Below are 19,443 nucleotides of genomic sequence, written 5' to 3' on the forward strand. Positions count from 1 at the left end.
AATTTTTGTTATAAAAGTTTTCTTATAGCAAGCTCCGATTCTCAAGTGTTACCGTTAATAACTTGAAAGAGCAACAAATTCATAAAATTTTCATATTTTCGTATCTATCTCGATATTGACGTATCTAAGAACAAAAGTGCAAGAGAGCAATATTGTTAAAAATAAAATTTGCAACAATTTTTGTTATAAAAGTTTTCTTATAGCAAGCTCCGATTCTCAAGTGTTACCTTTAATAACTTGAAAGAGCTACAAATTCATACAATTTTCATATTTTCGTATCTATCTCGATATTGACGTATCTAAGAGCAAAAGTGCAAGAGAGCAATATTGTTAGCAATAAAATTTGCAACAATTTTTGTTATAAAAGTTTTCTTATAGCAAGCTCCGATTCTCAAGTGTTACCTTTAATAACTTGAATGAAAGAGCAACAAATTCATACAATTTTCAGATTTTCGTATCTATCTCGATATTGACGCATCTAAGAGCAAAAGTGCAAGAGAGCAATATTGTTAGCAATAAAATTTGCAACAATTTTTGTTATAAAAGTTTTCTTATAGCAAGTTCCGATTCTCAAGTGTTACCGTTAATGACTTGAAAGAGCAACAAATTCATAAAATTTTCATATTTTCGTATCTATCTCGATATTGACGTATCTAAGAACAAAAGTGCAAGAGAGCAATATTGTTAAAAAGAAAATTTGCAACAATTTTTGTTATAAAAGTTTTCTTATAGCATCTCCGATTCTCAAGTGTTACCTTTAATATCTTGAAAGAGCAACAAATTCATACAATTTTCGTATCTATCTCTATATTGACGTATCTAAGAGCAAAAGTGCAAGAGACCAATATTGTTAACAATAAAATTTGCAACAATTTTTGTTATAAAAGTTTTCTTATAGCAAGCTCCGATTCTCAAGTGTTACCTTTAATAACTTGAAAGAGCAACAAATTCATAAAATTTTTATATTTTTGTATTTATCTCGATGTTGATGTATCTAAAAGCAAAAGTACAAGAGAGCAATATTGTTAACAATAAAATTTGTAACAATTTTTGTTATAAAAGTTTTCTTATAGCAAGTTCCGATTCTCAAGTGTTACCGTTAATAACTTGAAAGAGCAACAAATTCATACAATTTTCAGATTTTCGTATCTATTTCGATATTGACGCATCTAAGAGCAAAAGTGCAAGAGAGCAATATTGTTAACAATAAAATTTGCAACAATGTTTGTTATAAAAGTTTTCTTACAGCAAGCTCCGATTCTCAAGTGTTACCTTTAATAACTTGAAAGAGCAACAAATTCATACAATTTTCATATTTTCGTATCTATCTCGATATTGACGTATCTAAGAGCAAAAGTGCAAGAGAGCAATATTGTTAACAATAAAATTTGCAACAATTTTTGTTATAAAAGTTTTCTTACAGCTAGCTCCGATTCTCAAGTGTTACCTTTAATAACTTGAAAGAGCAACAAATTCATAAAATTTTCATATTTTCGTATCTATCTCGATATTGACGCATCTAACAGCAAAAGTGCAAGAGAGCAATTTTGTTAACAATAAAATTTGCAACAATTTTTGTTATAAAAGTTTTCTTATAGCAAGCTCCGACTCTCAAGTGTTACCTTTAATAAATTGAAAGAGCAACAAATTCATACAATTTTCATATTTTCGTATCTTTCTCGATATTGACGTATCTAAGAGCAAAAGTGCCAGAGAGCAATATTGTTAGCAATAAAATTTGCAACAATTTTGTTATAAAAGTTTTCTTATAGCAAGCTCCGATTCTCAAGCGTTACCTTTAATAACTTGAAAGAGCAACAAATTCATTAAATTTTCATATTTTCGTATTTATCTCGTTATTGACGTATCTAAGAGCAAAAGTGCAAGAGACCAATATTGTTAACAATAAAATTTGCAACAATTTTTGTTATAAAAGTTTTCTTATAGTAAGCTCCGATTCTCAAGTGTTACCTTTAATATCTTGAAAGAGCAACAAATTCATACAATTTTCGTATCTATCTCGATATTGACGTATCTAAGAGCAAAAGTGCAAGACACCAATATTTTTAACAATAAAATTTGCAACAATTTTTGTTATAAAAGCTTTCTTATAGCATACTTCGATTCCCAAGTGTTACCTTTAATAACTTGAAAGAGCAACAAATTCATCAAATTTTCATATTTTCGTATCTATCTCGATATTGACGCATCTAACAGCAAAAGTGCAAGAGAGCAATTTTGTTAACAATAAAATTTGCAACAATTTTTGTTATAAAAGTTTTCTTATAGCAAGCTCCGACTCTCAAGTGTTACCTTTAATAAATTGAAAGAGCAACAAATTCATACAATTTTCATATTTTCGTATCTATCTCGATATTGACGCATCTAACAGCAAAAGTGCAAGAGAGCAATATTGTTAACAATAAAATTTGTAACAATTTTTGATATAGAAGATTTCTTATAGCATGCTCCGATTCCCAAGTATTACTTTTAATAGCTTGAAACAGCAACAAATTCATAAAATTTTTATATTTTCGTATCAATCTCGATATTGACGCATCTAAGAGCAAAAGTGCAAGAGAGCAATTTTGTTAGCAATAAAATTTGCAACAATTTTTGTTATAAAAGTTTTCTTATAGCAAGTTCCGATTCTCAAGTGTTACCTTTAATAACTTGAAAGAGCAACAAATTCATAAAATTTTCATATTTTCGTATCTATCTCGATATTGACGTATCTAAGAGCAAAAGTGCAAGAGAGCAATATTGTTAACAATCAAATTTGCAACAATTTTTGTTCTAAAAGTTTTCTTATAGCTATCTCCGATTCCTAAGTGTTACCTTTAATAACTTGAAAGAGCAACAAATTCATACAATTTTCGTATTTTCGTATCTATCTCGATATTGACGTATCTAAGAGCAAAAGTGCAAGAGAGCAATATTGTTAACAATAAAATTTGCAACAATTTTTGTTATAAAAGTTTTCTTATAGCTAGCTCCGATTCCTAAGTGTTACCTTTAATAACTTGAAAGAGCAACAAATTCATACAATTTTCGTATCTATCTCGATATTGACGTATCTAAGAGCAAAAGTGCTAGAGAGCAATATTGTTAAGAATAAAATTTGCTATAACTTTTATTTTAAAAGTTTTTCGTAACAACTTGCCAATAGTAATCAATAGCAAAAAACAATAATCTTAATCCAACATTCAAGAAGGTAACTTTGTAAGGGTCTTTAGGTGTACGCGATTTTTAAAAAATACAACTCCTGTATGTGACTCATAACTTATATACAGGTATGTTATTTTCAAGCGATTCTTCTAATAAAGTTTTCGAAATGGTTATAATAACCGCACGGGAACCGTGTAATGTTCTGATGCGGAAGATATGGGACATCCTATATATGTATATAAATTCATTTATAAATTTTTACCAAACAACATTTTCTGACTTTGTATTTAAACCTACCGATTTTTTAGTCATTGATTTTAGCGACATTTGGTCGACATAGGTTGGCAACTCTGCAGACACCAAACAATTTTCAATAGTTTGAGCCGGTCTATTCTGAGAAGTCTTATATTTTTAGAAAGATGGAAACGAAAATCGCGTTTTTCTCAACATTTATTTATTTGTCGCTTGTGATGCATAACGCGGTCCAATTAAATACAAATTTATTTAATTTTTAGAAAGGTGGTAACCTGCGAAAAAGTCAACCTGTCAAAAGTCGCTGTGTTTTATTTTTATTTTTAAATGAAAAAAATTATTGGATCAACAAAATGTGAAATGTGAATTTAAAAAAAAGAACCTTTAAATTATCAACATCATCCAATTTTTCATGTTAAAATCTACAAATATTAAGAACTCAAGGATTTAACCCCAACATAACCTCAAAAATTGGAAAGAAATGGACACAGGATTTGTAAACTTAGAAACCGATTGTGCGGATCACACAAACAGCGTTTGGTCGTTAAAAGATTGCGATAGTTTGGCTCTGCGTGAAAGTACCCAAACTTTATTTGAAACCCTCGTTGCGAATCGCGAAATAAGAACGGTTCCTTGCGCCCCAATCTCGCCGAATGATATCCAAATCTTGCCGGACTTTCAATACGAAGCACCGTCGTTATCGGAATTAGATCAGTATGTATCTAGATTATTATCTACCCAACTTATTTTAGCACGATCGGTTTGCGCTTCAACGCCATTTACGAAGTCGTTAAAACAAAGATTGGTCGTTTTAAGACGAATATTTCACGCGATCGCTAAACGTTATCACAACCGTGAAACCGTTACGATAAAATTGCGTAAAAATAAACTCCCAACTCCCACAAATTTAAATTCTAAGGAACCTATAAGTGGTAGCAGGGCTTTGATTGAAATTGGTGTCCAAACGGGGTTAACTTTTCTTTTTGCTTTATTAAAAGAAAATTGGGAGAAAAGTTTTAAATTAGAAACCCCAACGATATGCAATTCCGTTTTATTAACAGGAGTTGAAATAATAAATAATTTCCCACCACTTTCTTTATCAAATAATTCGCAATTAACCAGCTTAGGGGTGAACTCCCTTGATAGGATATCACATTTTTTAAAGGACGTCTCGTTAAGTTTAACAGGGGCGGATGTTGAAGGACGCGTTTTAGCTTCAGAATTATCTCTAGCCATTGCTTTACAAAGAGGATCATTAAGATACATTTTAGAGTGGATTCAAACCGCTTTACAAGCTACAATTGCTAATGAAAATGAAATAAGCAGTGTTAAATTTGCTAAAGCCCTCCATCAAATCGGAAATAATAAACCTGACGAAACTAATGAATATGAAAATATTACTATTTACGAAGGGGCTTATAAATTGATGGAAAAGCTGGTTGAAATGGCGTTAGAGTACGGTGGGGCGTCCTCAAACGATGATCAAATTGTTGGTGGCTCAGAATGTAATTCAATTGGTAAAAGTGATTTATACGTTTGGGGAAGTAATTCATCACAACAATTAGCTGAAGGAAATCAAGATAAAGTTACCTTACCGATTAAAACGAAAGTTTTTCAACAAGTTCAACAAGCGGAAGCGGGGCAATATTGTACTTTTATCGTGCATTATGACGGGACGGTGAGTGCTTGCGGAAAAGGAACTTATGGGAGGTTGGGTTTGGGCGACTCGGCGAATCATAATATGCCTAAAGTGATCACAATCGATCGGACGATTAAAAAAGTATCGAGTTCGAAAGGAAGTGATGGGCATACTTTGGCGTTGACGGATAATGGGCAGGTTTATAGTTGGGGTGATGGTGATTATGGAAAATTGGGACATGGAAATTGTAGTACTCATAAACAACCGAGGTTAATTATGGGTCCATTTTTAAATAAAATGATTAAAACTATTCATGCAGGTAAGTTAATTATTTAGTTTAGTATTGAGGAGAAACCTGAATGTTTTTAGTTCTAGGTCTAGTGTTAGTTCAATATAAATATACAGCAATCTAATGTTGAATAACAATTAAAACTAGAACTAGAAACAATCGGGTTTAGCAGTCTTAAGATATAAAAGATGTACAGGGTGGTTCAAATTCGATGTCCAAATAGGACAGTGGTGTCCATAACGTTGATCGCCAAGAAAATCATGACTAAACATCAACATTGTTGATTTTCGAAAATTAACTCAATCATAACTCATAAACTAAAAGCGATGGGGAAATATTTTTTATACATAAAACCTTAGTAATGAACCATAAAGACTAAATCCATAAAAAGATTAAACCCAATTATTACCATTTTTTATTTATAAGCTCTAAATCGATTAAATATCAAAACTGTTGATTTTCAAAAATTAACTCAATTATAACTCAAAAACTAAAAGCGATGGGGAAATACTTTTTATACATAAAACCTTAGTAATGGGCCATAAAGACTAAATCCATAACAAAATTGAACCCAATTATTACTATTTTTTATTTATAAGCTCTAAATCGATTAAATATCAAAATTGTTGATTTTCGAAAATTAGCTCAATTATAACTCAAAAACTAAAAGCGATGGGGAAATACTTTTTATACATAAAACCTTAGTAATGGGCCATAAAGACTAAATCCATAACAAGATTGAACCCAATTATTACTATTTTTTATTTATAAGCTCTAAATCGATTAAATATCAAAATTGTTGATTTTCGAAAATTAGCTCAATTATAACTCAAAAACTAAAAGCGATGGGGAAATACTTTTTATACATAAAACCTTAGTAATGGGCCATAAAGACTAGATCCATAAAAAGATTAAACCCAATTATTACCATTTTTTATTTATAAGCTCTAAATCGATTAAATATCAAAACTGTTGATTTTCGAAAATTAACTCAATTATAACTCAAAAACTAAAAGCGATGGGGAAATACTTTTTATACATAAAACCTTAGTAATGGGCCATAAAGACTAAATCCATAACAAGATTGAACCCAATTATTACTATTTTTTATTTATAAGCTCTAAATCGATTAAATATCAAAATTGTTGATTTTCGAAAATTAGCTCAATTATAACTCAAAAACTAAAAGCGATGGGGAAATACTTTTTATACATAAAACCTTAGTAATGGGCCATAAAGACTAGATCCATAAAAAGATTAAACCCAATTATTACCATTTTTTATTTATAAGCTCTAAATCGATTAAATATCAAAACTGTTGATTTTCGAAAATTAACTCAATTATAACTCAAAAACTAAAAGCGATGGGGAAATACTTTTTATACATAAAACCTTAGTAATGGGCCATAAAGACTAAATCCATAACAAGATTGAACCCAATTATTACTATTTTTTATTTATAAGCTCTAAATCGATTAAATATCAAAATTGTTGATTTTCGAAAATTAGCTCAATTATAACTCAAAAACTAAAAGCGATGGGGAAATACTTTTTATACATAAAACCTTAGTAATGGGCCATAAAGACTAGATCCATAAAAAGATTAAACCCAATTATTACCATTTTTTATTTATAAGCTCTAAATCGATTAAATATCAAAACTGTTGATTTTCGAAAATTAACTCAATTATAACTCAAAAACTAAAAGCGATGGGGAAATACTTTTTATACATAAAACCTTAGTAATGGGCCATAAAGACTAAATCCATAACAAAATTGAACCCAATTATTACTATTTTTTATTTATAAGCTCTAAATCGATTAAATATCAAAATTGTTGATTTTCGAAAATTAGCTCAATTATAACTCAAAAACTAAAAGCGATGGGGAAATACTTTTTATACATAAAACCTTAGTAATGGGCCATAAAGACTAAATCCATAACAAGATTGAACCCAATTATTACTATTTTTTATTTATAAGCTCTAAATCGATTAAATATCAAAATTGTTGATTTTCGAAAATTAGCTCAATTATAACTCAAAAACTAAAAGCGATGGGGAAATACTTTTTATACATAAAACCTTAGTAATGGGCCATAAAGACTAGATCCATAAAAAGATTAAACCCAATTATTACCATTTTTTATTTATAAGCTCTAAATCGATTAAATATCAAAACTGTTGATTTTCGAAAATTAACTCAATTATAACTCAAAAACTAAAAGCGATGGGGAAATACTTTTTATACATAAAACCTTAGTAATGGGCCATAAAGACTAGATCCATAAAAAGATTAAACCCAATTATTACCATTTTTTATTTATAAGCTCTAAATCGATTAAATATCAAAACTGTTGATTTTCGAAAATTAACTCAATTATAACTCAAAAACTAAAAGCGATGGGGAAATACTTTTTATACATAAAACCTTAGTAATGGGCCATAAAGATTAGATCCATAAAAAGATTAAACCCAATTATTACCATTTTTTATTTATAAGCTCTAAATCGATTAAATATCAAAACTGTTGATTTTCGAAAATTAACTCAATTATAACTCAAAAACTAAAAGCGATGGGGAAATACTTTTTATACATAAAACCTTAGTAATGGGCCATAAAGACTAAATCCATAACAAAATTGAACCCAATTATTACTATTTTTTATTTATAAGCTCTAAATCGATTAAATATCAAAATTGTTGATTTTCGAAAATTAGCTCAATTATAACTCAAAAACTAAAAGCGATGGGGAAATACTTTTTATACATAAAACCTTAGTAATGGGCCATAAAGACTAAATCCATAACAAAATTGAACCCAATTATTACTATTTTTTATTTATAAGCTCTAAATCGATTAAATATCAAAATTGTTGATTTTCGAAAATTAGCTCAATTATAACTCAAAAACTAAAAGCGATGGGGAAATACTTTTTATACATAAAACCTTAGTAATGGGCCATAAAGACTAAATCCATAACAAGATTGAACCCAATTATTACTATTTTTTATTTATAAGCTCTAAATCGATTATATATCAAAATTGTTGATTTTCGAAAATTAACTCAATTATAACTCAAAAACTAGAAGCGATGGGGAAATACTTTTTATACATAAAACCTTAGTAGTGGGCCATAAAGACTAAATCCATAACAAGATTGAAATCAATTATTACCATTTTTTATTTATAAGCTCTAAATCGATTAAACATCAAAATTGTTGATTTTCGAAAATTAACTCAATTATAACTCAAAAACTAAAAGCGATGGGGAAATACTTATTATACATAAAACCTTAGTAATGGGCCATAAAGACTAAATCCATAACAAGATTGAAATCAATAATTACCATTTTTTATTTATAAGCTCTAAATAGATTAAACATCAAAATTGTTGATTTTCGAAAATTAACTCAATTATAACTCAAAAACTAGAAGCGATTGGGAAATACTTTTTATACATAAAATCTTAGTAGTGGGCCATAAAGACTAGATCCATAAAAAGATTGAACTCAATTATTACCATTTTTTATTTATAAGCTCTAAATCAGTGGTGACCATAACGTCGATTGCCAAAAAAATCATGAATCTGAAATATCTATATGTGAGCCTCAGAGCAAAAAAAAAAGGAAGGTTACTTTAAACCCTTCGGTCGATTTTGGCAAGACATTTATATAAAAAGTCGATCTTGTATATAATATTTTTTTATTGAACTACAATTTTTTCAAGCTTTTCAATGATATATAATACTCTATACTTACCTTTATAATTAACCTCGAAATTAAAAAAAACACATTATTTTGTAAGTAGGCTATGATAAATTAAGTGATCGCGTTGCTAGGATACCGGAATAAACAGAAAATTTTGAAAATATAATATTTTACTGTTATATTACTTTTATTTAGTTATTGCCTTATTAAAAAAAATATATCTTAATTTTTGTTTGCAAAAAACGAAAAATAATTATAAACTAAAAATGATGCAAATATGGCTTCAAGTTGCAAGAATTGTTCAAAGTTGCTACCATTTTGATGCACACATTGTTCACAAAGTTATTGAATTTGGTTTAGTTCGAAGGTGCCCTCAGGGCGAAAACATCCCTGATGTTGTAAGCTGTTCTTCAGGGTAAGAGTGACCTGTGTGTGAAATTTGGTAACCCAAATCGTATTGGTTACGGAGTTATTAGTGTTTTAAGTTTATGGCTGGGATTTATGGATAACTTCACACCAGTTCGATCTTTGGTGGTTTTATAACCTGGAAAAGGCTTTTTTTTTCAAAATAGACCAGTTTCATCTACGTTGAATATAAATAATATTATATATATAAAATTTTTACAGAATGAATTTTATTTTTAGTAAATATATAGGTGTAGTACCTTTAGGTGGAGCACCTTAAGATTTATTTTCATTAATTTATCTTTCAATGATATAGAGTGTATAAGTAGTGTTACCATAACCAATAATTCATTAAAAGTAGTGGGATCCATTCGTAAATAATTTTTATAGTCTAATGGTGAACTCAACTTAAGTTCTTTGAGTAGATTTGCGTGGCTAAATAGTGATCTTTTCTTTAACCACTCTCATCCATACTCACTGCTTCCGTTTTCTAACACCATCTTCCGACGCAACAGCAATTATTACCGCTAAACAGGCTGTTTTGTCAGACGGCATGTTCACATGCGTACACAACACAAGCAATTGAAGTTTTTATAAAATTGTGTATAGTGTAATTGTTATCTTGTTTGCACAATATCCTGTTATGCAACATCAGTTTGTGGAATTTGTTTGCAGGTGTATGAGGTATTACTGTACTTATATTTATTTTAGGTTATAGACACAGCGCAGCAGTGACAGATGATGGAACTCTTTATACATGGGGAGAAGGTGATCATGGTCGTTTGGGACATGGTGATAACAATGTTCGGCACGTTCCAACAGAAGTTACTGATATTTCTGATGTTGGATCGGTCGCTTGCGGAAGTGCGCATACTTTGGTTGTATCGAAAGATGGAAAAACCGTTTGGTCGTTTGGTTCGGGGGACGGTGGCCGATTGGGGCATGGCGAAATCGCAAAAGTTGGAACTCCGAAAGTTATCGAAGCTTTACAAGGATTGACGATAAGAAAAGTTTGTGCTGGGGCAATGTTTTCGATGGCTTTAACCACTTCAGGCCAAGTAAGAAATATAATTTTTTATTTTATTAATTGTTAATGTATTACTTAATATATTAAATTTTTTTTTAAGGTTTACACTTGGGGTACTGGAGTTTCTTTAGGTACTGGAATTTCGGATACAATTTGTTTAATCCCAACGATAGTCCAAGATTTAATCCCCCATCGCATAATTGATATAACAGCTGGAGATAGTCACTGTTTGGCGTTAACAGATGAACATGAAGTTTACGCTTGGGGTATGAACACAATGGGTCAATGCGGCCAAGGACACACTAACGGCCCTATTTTAAAACCGCACAAAGTTTTGGGTTTAATTGGAACTAGAATTCGACAAATTAGCGCCGGAACTTCGCACAGTTTAGCTTGGACCACACTTCCGTATGAAAATCAACACTTTTCGAGGCACCGCCCGTTTTGTTTGGACCTCCACGAGCACACTTTTACTATAATTCGTCAATTATTAGATAAATATGCTTGCGATTTTTACGCTAAAGACCCACCAAAACCGTTTAAAACAACTCAGGAACACCATCGATTTATTTTGTTGTGTTTAAAGTTGTTGTTTACGCATTTAAATTTGTGTATTAATGTTACGATTGGTAATCAAGTTTTAGGGGGTGAAGTTAAACATTTAAGGATTATTTTGTTTAGGTGATTTAATTTTTATTGAAATTTTTTAATTTAATCATAATTTATTATATTTTATTGTTAGATTGATCGATGTCGAAGCTCCAGAAGAAATCCATTCGAAAGTAAAAGATGTAATCAACATTGGGGCCACGTTATTATTACCGAGGCTCCAAGAAAGAGTTGAACTATTAAAAGAACAATTACGACTGGGAAATGCTTTAACGGCGGGGCAAAAAATGCTTTTAAATATTGTGTTATCGAGTCTTGAGGAGCCTTTACATGTCGCAACGTTGTTGGGTTATCGCCCCGGTGCTAAATATGAAAGTTACGATGTTTTACTTACAGAGAAATTGATGGAAACTTTGTTAGAAACTTTTAGTCTATATACGGTAAGTTAAAAAAAAATTTATTAACCCTAGATTATGGGACTTGTTTCAAAATACCTCAATATGGGACTTAATAAGATCTAAGCATAAATTAATTAATTTTCGTAAAAAAAACATGACGTTTCATAAAATTGACATTTAATTTTGACAAATTGTTGTGAAGTTTGTTACAGTTGGTGACATCGAATTTGTGTCACATTCACGTTTAAACTTTATTCAAAAATGTATTTAAAAAATAAATGTATGGAATCAATTTCAATAGTCATGGACAAAGTATAGTATTCTACTCACATATAATGAGTTATTATTCACTCAGGTTAATTATACCTTAGTGATATAACTTAACCCTTTGTGTCCCGACCGTACTTTAAAGTACCGGTAGTTTTAAACACTCATTTTAAACTGTAGTTTATCTAAACTTTATCTAAACTGTGTTATCTATTCGGCGCATTTAGAGCTGTCGGTACTTTCTACTATACAAGAAAGAATCTGTATAAAAAATGACACAATCCGCACTGTAGGGTTTTTAGTTATATTTAAACTTATTCGTCCAGATGTGAGGTTAGAAGTTTAGTGAAAAGTGGTGTTGTTGAATTTTGTTGTTCAAAAAGGTATCTGTTTGATAAATGGTTATTAGGTGTAATTATTACAGATCACTTTAAGAAGAAAGCATTGAGCTTTAATTTAAAATAAGTTTTATTCCTTAATTTCAATAAAAACGGCTTCCAGGAATTTTTAAATTAGCATCTTTTTGACACTTTTAGGTTATACGAAAATGTAAGTTTTGTTTCAACATTTTTTTTCTCAATATTTTTCTAATTCAACACAACAATTATTATACATCATTTTAAAGAAAAAGCTTTGAGCTTTAATTTAGAACAAGTCTTATTCCTTAATTTCAATAAATACGGCTTCCAAGAATTTTTAAATTAACATCTTTTTTTGACACTTTTAGGTTATACGAAAATGTAAATTTTGTTTCAACTTTTTTTTCCTCAATATTTTTCCAATCCAACACAACAATTATTATACATCATTTTAAAGAAAAAGCTTTGAGCTTTAATTTAGAACAAGTCTTATTCCTTAATTTCAATAAATACGGCTTCCAAGAATTTTTAAATTAGCATCTTTTTTAACATTTTTAGGTTATACGAAAATGTAAGTTTTGTTTCAACATTTTTTTTCTCAATATTTTTCCAATCTGACCCAACAATTATTATACATCATTTTAAAGAGAAAGCTTTGAGCTTTAATTTAGAACAAGTCTTATTCCATAATTTCAATAAATACGGCTTCCAGAAATTTTTAAATTAGCTTCTTTTTTGACACTTTTAGGTTATACGAAAATGTAAGTTTAGTTTCAAAATTTTTTTTCTCAATATTTTTCCAATCCAACCCAACTATTATTATACATCATTTTAAAACGAAAGCTTTGAGCTTTAATTTAGAACAAGTCTCATTCCTTAATTTCAATAAAAACGGCTTCCAGGAATTTTTAAATTAGCATCTTTTTTGACACTTTTAGGTTATACGAAAATGTAAGTTTTGTTTCAACATTTTTTTTCTCAATATTTTTCCAATCCAACCCAACTATTATTATACATCATTTTAAAGAGAAAGCTTTGAGCTTTAATTTAGAACAAGTCTTATTCTTTAATTTCAATAAATACGGCTTCCAAGAATTTTTAAATTAGCATCTTTTTTTGACACTTTTAGGTTATACGAAAATGTAAGTTTTGTTTCAACATTTTTTTTCTCAATATTTTTCCAATCCAACCCAACTATTATTATACATCATTTTAAAGAAAAAGCTTTGAGCTTTAATTTAGAACAAGTCTTATTCCTTAATTTCAATAAATACGGCTTACAAGAATTTTTAAATTAACATCTTTTTTGACATTTTTAGGTTATACGAAAATGTAAGTTTTGTTTCAACATTTTTTTTCTCAATATTTTTCCAATCTGACCCAACAATTATTATACATCATTTTAAAGAGAAAGCTTTGAGCTTTAATTTAGAACAAGTCTTATTCCTTAATTTCAATAAATACGGCTTCCAGAAATTTTTAAATTAGCTTCTTTTTTGACACTTTTAGGTTATACGAAAATGTAAGTTTAGTTTCAACATTTTTTTTCTCAATATTTTTCCAATCCAACCCAACTATTATTATACATCATTTTAAAACGAAAGCTTTGAGCTTTAATTTAGAACAAGTCTTATTCCTTACTTTCAATAAATACGGCTTCCAGAAATATTTAAATTTGCTTCTTTTTTGACACTTTTAGGTTATACGAAAATGTAAGTTTAGTTTCAATTTTTTTTTCTCAATATTTTTCCAATCCAACCCAACTATTATTGTACATCATTTTAAAGAGAAAGCTTTGAGCTTTAATTTAGAACAAGTCTTATTCCTTAATTTCAATAAATACTGCTTCCAAAAACTTTTAAATTAGCATCTTTTTTGACACTTTTAGGTTATACAAAAATGTAAGTTTAGTTTCAACATTTTTTTTCTCAATATTTTTCTAATCCAACACAACAATTATTATACATCATTTTAAAGAAAAAGCTTTGAGCTTTAATTTAGAACAAGTCTTATTCCTTAATTTCAATAAATACGGCTTCCAAGAATTTTTAAATTAGTATCTTTTTTTGACACTTACAATTAGATTATACGAAAATGTATGTTTTGTTTCAACATTTTTTTTTCTCAATATTTTTCCAATCCAACCCAACGATTATTATATATCGATTTACACAGAAAGCTTTAAGCTACAATTTAAAATACGTTTCATTTCTTAATTTCAATAAACACGGCTTCCAGAAAATATTGAATTAGCATCTTTTTTGACACTTAGATTATGCGAAAATGTTAGTTTTTGCTCAATATGTTTTTTCTCAATATTCTATCAGATTTTCATCATTCTGTAGCTCGTAACGCAAGTTCAAAAGAAAGAGGAAGTTGTGAAAATTGTTCTGCCAAAGCTAGACCCCACTCAAAATGTACTGCGTGCAATGTTTATTTATGTTGTAATGAAAGAAAGAACTGTTTTTCTGAATATCATAATGTGATTTAGCTAAAGCAAGATTTTAAAAGAATCTGGTCTCTCATCTACATATCCACTTGCAAAACATTTATAAACCGAGGTGAAGACAATTCGTTATGCGTTAGGGACTGCAATTTTAATATATTATCTATCCCTCTGATGTAAATTGACATCATACTGGTAAAGAAAGCTTGGTCAAGAATCTTTTAATAAAATTTTTCCATTTCCTAATACATCTAGGGGCTGTATTTGACCGATTATCCCTGCAGGTATGGATAAGTGTTTAAAATTAGTATCTAATGGAGTTATTTCCCTAATAACTTCGTTAATTTCTTATTGTGATTCAAAAATGTTTAATTAAAACGAAAGTAATTACATCGAAAAGATACTTGTTTATGCCAAAAAGTAGATCTAAACCGCTGTAAAACGCAAACTGTTGGTATTGTGTATTGTTTGATTCTTGGCAAGTGCGAAGAATGATCGATTTCGAGATTTCATCGTGTGTGTGCGTCGTTTACCCGACGATTTTAGACCTCATTGAATTTATTTATTTTAACACCGGCGTAAAAGTTTAAAAATATCTTAATTAACTTTCATTTTGACAACGAATTTTAGTTGGAGTCGTTATTAAACTCGTATTTAACTCTCCAAGTAGTATTTGGACTTCTTTAAGCAAGCTCAAGTCTTTTATTAACAGTGTATTGACTTCAACTAATAACATCTAGTCTTGTGGCAGTATCTTTTACATTTCTCCCAACAGTTTTTGGTCTTTTACACACAGTTTCAAGCTTTCTGCCAGTAATGATTAGTCTTCTATTAATAATATTTGGTATTTGACAGCAATATCTAGCCATTTTGTAGTATACCAAGTCTTCTGTCAGTAATATCTAGTCTTCTAAGCAATATCGGGTCTTCTGCAAACAGTATCAAGCATTCTGCCAGTGGTGATTGGTCTCCTATTAGCAAGATCTGGCCTTTTTGTAGTATACCAAATCTTCTGTCAGTAATATCTAGTCTTCTAAGCAATATCTGTTCTTTTTGTAGTATATCAAGTTTATATGTATGTATTTTAAAAGAAAAATTAATGATATTTTGGTGATAATTTATTAATTTAGACCTGGTTTCGAAAAAATTAAGGTTAAAGTAGCATTGGAAATAATATATATAAAAAACTTAAAAACTAAACTCACGTCAACATTAAAACTTTGCAAAACATATACAATATTGACATTGAGATATCAACAAACAAAAAGTTCTTAACTAGTTAATTGGAGTGAACTTGATATTATTAAAAGAAAACTGTGAATTTATAAATCACGTCTCGATATTAGAGGTTAAATTCAACTTCACAGTGACAAGATGAATTGTGGGTAAAGTAGATAACTATTGTTAAAATCTTCACATTTTTTTATAGAATGTTATGTGTCTTAGCTTCTTTTATAATTTCTTTAATTATGAGGTGATGGAAATGACAATTTAGTTGTTGATAACTTGTATAGAGTTTCATGTTGAGTGTGTTTAATTTCTTATAGTGGCTGTTCAAAATTTGACGTATGTATTGGGTTTTGATTTTATCTATTTGGTACTCTTTCAAATGTTGTGGATATTTTTTATTAGTGAATTTAGGAAAGATCTTACCTCTAAGGCATATTATATGTATGTTATGTATGATCTGCAAGTTTCTATGAAAATATCCCATATCTCCCGGAGGTGTGTGAAAGGATCTTTGATTCTTCTTTCCTGCTTTGTTTCTCTTGCATCAAGCCTGAGATAGTTCAGTAAAAACCTGTTACAATTCATACAGGCTCTATAGAAAGAACCAGATATCGTCGTATCAAACATATGTCTGGCAGCTATTGTCAGTCGTACATGAGTGTCCCATAATCTAGGGTTAAATTAACTCACAATTTTTTTTTTAGATCGAAACTTTAACGAATATAAAAACTCACATCTCAACTAAGGACTCGTCTAAATGGAAAAATGTGCAAAATCAAAGAATAATTCATATTCGACAATTATTAGCGTTGCTTCAAAACCATATTTTAGCACATTACGTTTCTCTCTCGAAGGATAAAGATGCGTATTCATCAAAAATTTTGGTGGATCACATAAATTTGTTGGTGGTGTTAGCTGCTGATATCTATAGAAGCGCCGGAAGTATCTTGGAATTATATCCGACCAGTTTAGAATTGTTGTACAACGTCCTTTTGGATTCTTTGGGCGGATCGATGATGTTAAAATTAGCCTCTTCGCTCCTTTTTATACCAGCCGTCGATATCGAGGGGTTATTAAAGTGTTTATTAGAAATGTTGGAACCTTTAGATCGGCTTAATCGATTATTACCGGTCTCAGTTTATGATAGTGAAATGTCATCTTCCGGTATAATTTTTTTATTATATTATTTTTTTATTTTAAATTAAACAAAATTATTTTTAGGATCCGAAACGCCAACGTTAAGCCAATTAACCGACCAATCATGGATTTGGTTATTAGATCTCCAAAGAACCGTTTCATTATTAATTGGTCAACACCTTGGGAATTATCTCGTCCCAACTCCACCCTCCATCAACGTCGTTTCAATCCAATCAACATCATCAACAAAACAAGAAACGCAAAAAAATTATTTAAAAAATCCCATTTTTTGTTGTGGACTCGAAGACGAATTGATCTCGCATAAAATAATTTATAAAATGTCATTTTTAATCGCGACCGATATGACCAGTGAAATCCCCCTTTTAATGGCCGATTTTAATTCTGGTTGTACGAATTTGACCAAATTAGCGATTCTTTGTGACGATTGGAAATATGATGAAGCTTGCTCAGTGGATGAAAATAAAACGAATGAAAGTAATGATGAAAACGTTTTTTATGGAGCCATGTTGGAATCATCAGGGATGGAACAACCGATTGATATCGATCAAAAAGATGGGAGGTTGCTTAAAACGACGATTCGAACGTTTTTAATAACGTTGTTGAAATTAACTGGATTGTTGGGGAAAAATCCTTTCCATAGAATCTTACAAAACGTTTATAGGTAAGAATTGCTTAAATTAGCGCATAAAAAATACATCACCTAAAATGATGATCAGTTTCAAACTGTAATAACTTTGAATACATAGTATTGTCTTCGCCATTTTGGCACTTTTCAATTTAAGCAATGGTGAATAACGCTAATACGTGTTTTCTTCCTACACTTTGAAGCTTGTAGTCTCGTCGGTTCTGATTACTTCTGTTTTTTGTTCAAGTTTCTATTGTTGTTAACACCAAAGTTACAAGCTCTAAAAGATAACGCAGCTTTTTTGGCAGCGCCATCAGAAACTAAAGCAAGTTATGGATGTCGATGGTCATGGATATCCCACATGTGTTCTATGAGGTTTAAATCAGGGCTATGTGCAGGCTATTCCATTCTGCTGATAATCATCCAGGTATTGGCACATTATACAGGCTGTATGGGAGCGCGCATTATCGTGCATGAACGTGTTCAGCCAACATTTTTTCAATATAGTCGCGTTTAGGTTGCTGTTGATAAAGCAAAGCTCCGTGCGTGTTTCGAAGCAGATTTCTCCTCAAACCATTACAGATTCTCCCTGGTATTGTGTTCTTTCAGAGAAGTTGCATAGAGCATAACACTCTTCTGCTCTTCTCCAAACTTTCTCTCGACCATCTGGTGGACCATCTTTTTTTTTAGCTTTAATTTGAGATATAAATCATTTCTTAACGTCTCAAAATAAGATCGACACTTTCATTTTTTTTAATTTTAACATTTTTTGAGATAACATGATTTTGTATGTTCTTTTTCGAAAAATTTTTCTTATAAAACCCTATTATTTTTATACCGCATCTTAAAATGGATTGCTTTAGCTTTAATTTGAGATATAAATCATTTCTTAACTCCTCAAAATGAGATCGATACGATTTTTTTTTATATTTTTACATTTTTTGACATAACCCAACTTGACAGATGATTTTGTATGTTCTTTTTCGAAAAATTTTTCTTATAAAACCCTATTATTTTTATACCGCATCTTAAAATAGATTGCTTTAGCTTTAGTTTGAGATATAAATCATTTCTTAACTCCTCAAAATGAGATCGACACGATTTTTTAAAATTTTTTGACATAACCCAACTTGACAGATGATTTTGTATGTTCTTTTTCGAAAAATTTTTCTTATAAAACCCTATTATTTTTATACCGCATCTTAAAATAGATTGCTTTAGCTTTAGTTTGAGATATAAATCATTTCTTAACTCCTCAAAATGAGATCGACACGATTTTTTAAAATTTTTTGACATAACCCAACTTGACAGATGATTTTGTATGTTCTTTTTCGAAAAATTTTTCTTATAAACCCCTATTATTTTTATACCGCATCTTAAAATAGATTGCTTTAGCTTTAGTTTGAGATATAAATCATTTCTTAACTCCTCAAAATGAGATCGACACGATTTTTTAAAATTTTTTGACATAACCCAACTTGACAGATGATTTTGTATGTTCTTTTTCGAAAAATTTTTCTTATAAAACCCTATTATTTTTATACCGCATCTTAAAATAGATTGTTTTAGCTTTAATTTGAGATATAAATCATTTCTTAACTCCTCAAAATGAGATTGATACGATTTTTTTTATATTTTTACATTTTTTGACACAACCCAACTTGACAGATGATTTTGTATGTTCTGTTTCGAAAAATTTTTCTTATAAAACCCTATTATTTTTATACCGCATCTTAAAATGGATTGCTTTAGCTTTAATTTGAGATATAAATCATTTCTTAACTCCTCAAAATGAGATCGATACGATTTTTTTTTATATTTTTACATTTTTTGACATAACCCAACTTGACAGATGATTTTG

At 29.8% G+C, this 19,443-nt stretch overlaps 1 protein-coding gene across 1 annotated transcript in view; it reads left to right on the forward strand.

The window, feature by feature from the left end:
- Nucleotides 1-3,586: 3,586 nt before the first annotated feature.
- The window catches only part of LOC111421641 (probable E3 ubiquitin-protein ligase HERC1), a 54,998-nt gene continuing 39,141 nt past the window's right edge, over nucleotides 3,587-19,443 (forward strand). Inside the window, exons 1-6 of the mRNA XM_071195389.1 lie at nucleotides 3,587-5,378; nucleotides 10,175-10,521; nucleotides 10,591-11,171; nucleotides 11,233-11,539; nucleotides 16,504-16,963; nucleotides 17,021-17,618. Of these exons, the coding sequence (XP_071051490.1) occupies nucleotides 3,902-5,378; nucleotides 10,175-10,521; nucleotides 10,591-11,171; nucleotides 11,233-11,539; nucleotides 16,504-16,963; nucleotides 17,021-17,618 (3,770 nt within the window). The 5' untranslated portion in view covers nucleotides 3,587-3,901. The remainder of the gene's footprint in view (nucleotides 5,379-10,174; nucleotides 10,522-10,590; nucleotides 11,172-11,232; nucleotides 11,540-16,503; nucleotides 16,964-17,020; nucleotides 17,619-19,443) is intronic.

Source organism: Onthophagus taurus, chromosome 3 (genome assembly GCF_036711975.1).
Source record: "Onthophagus taurus isolate NC chromosome 3, IU_Otau_3.0, whole genome shotgun sequence".
NCBI lineage: Eukaryota > Metazoa > Arthropoda > Insecta > Coleoptera > Scarabaeidae > Onthophagus > Onthophagus taurus.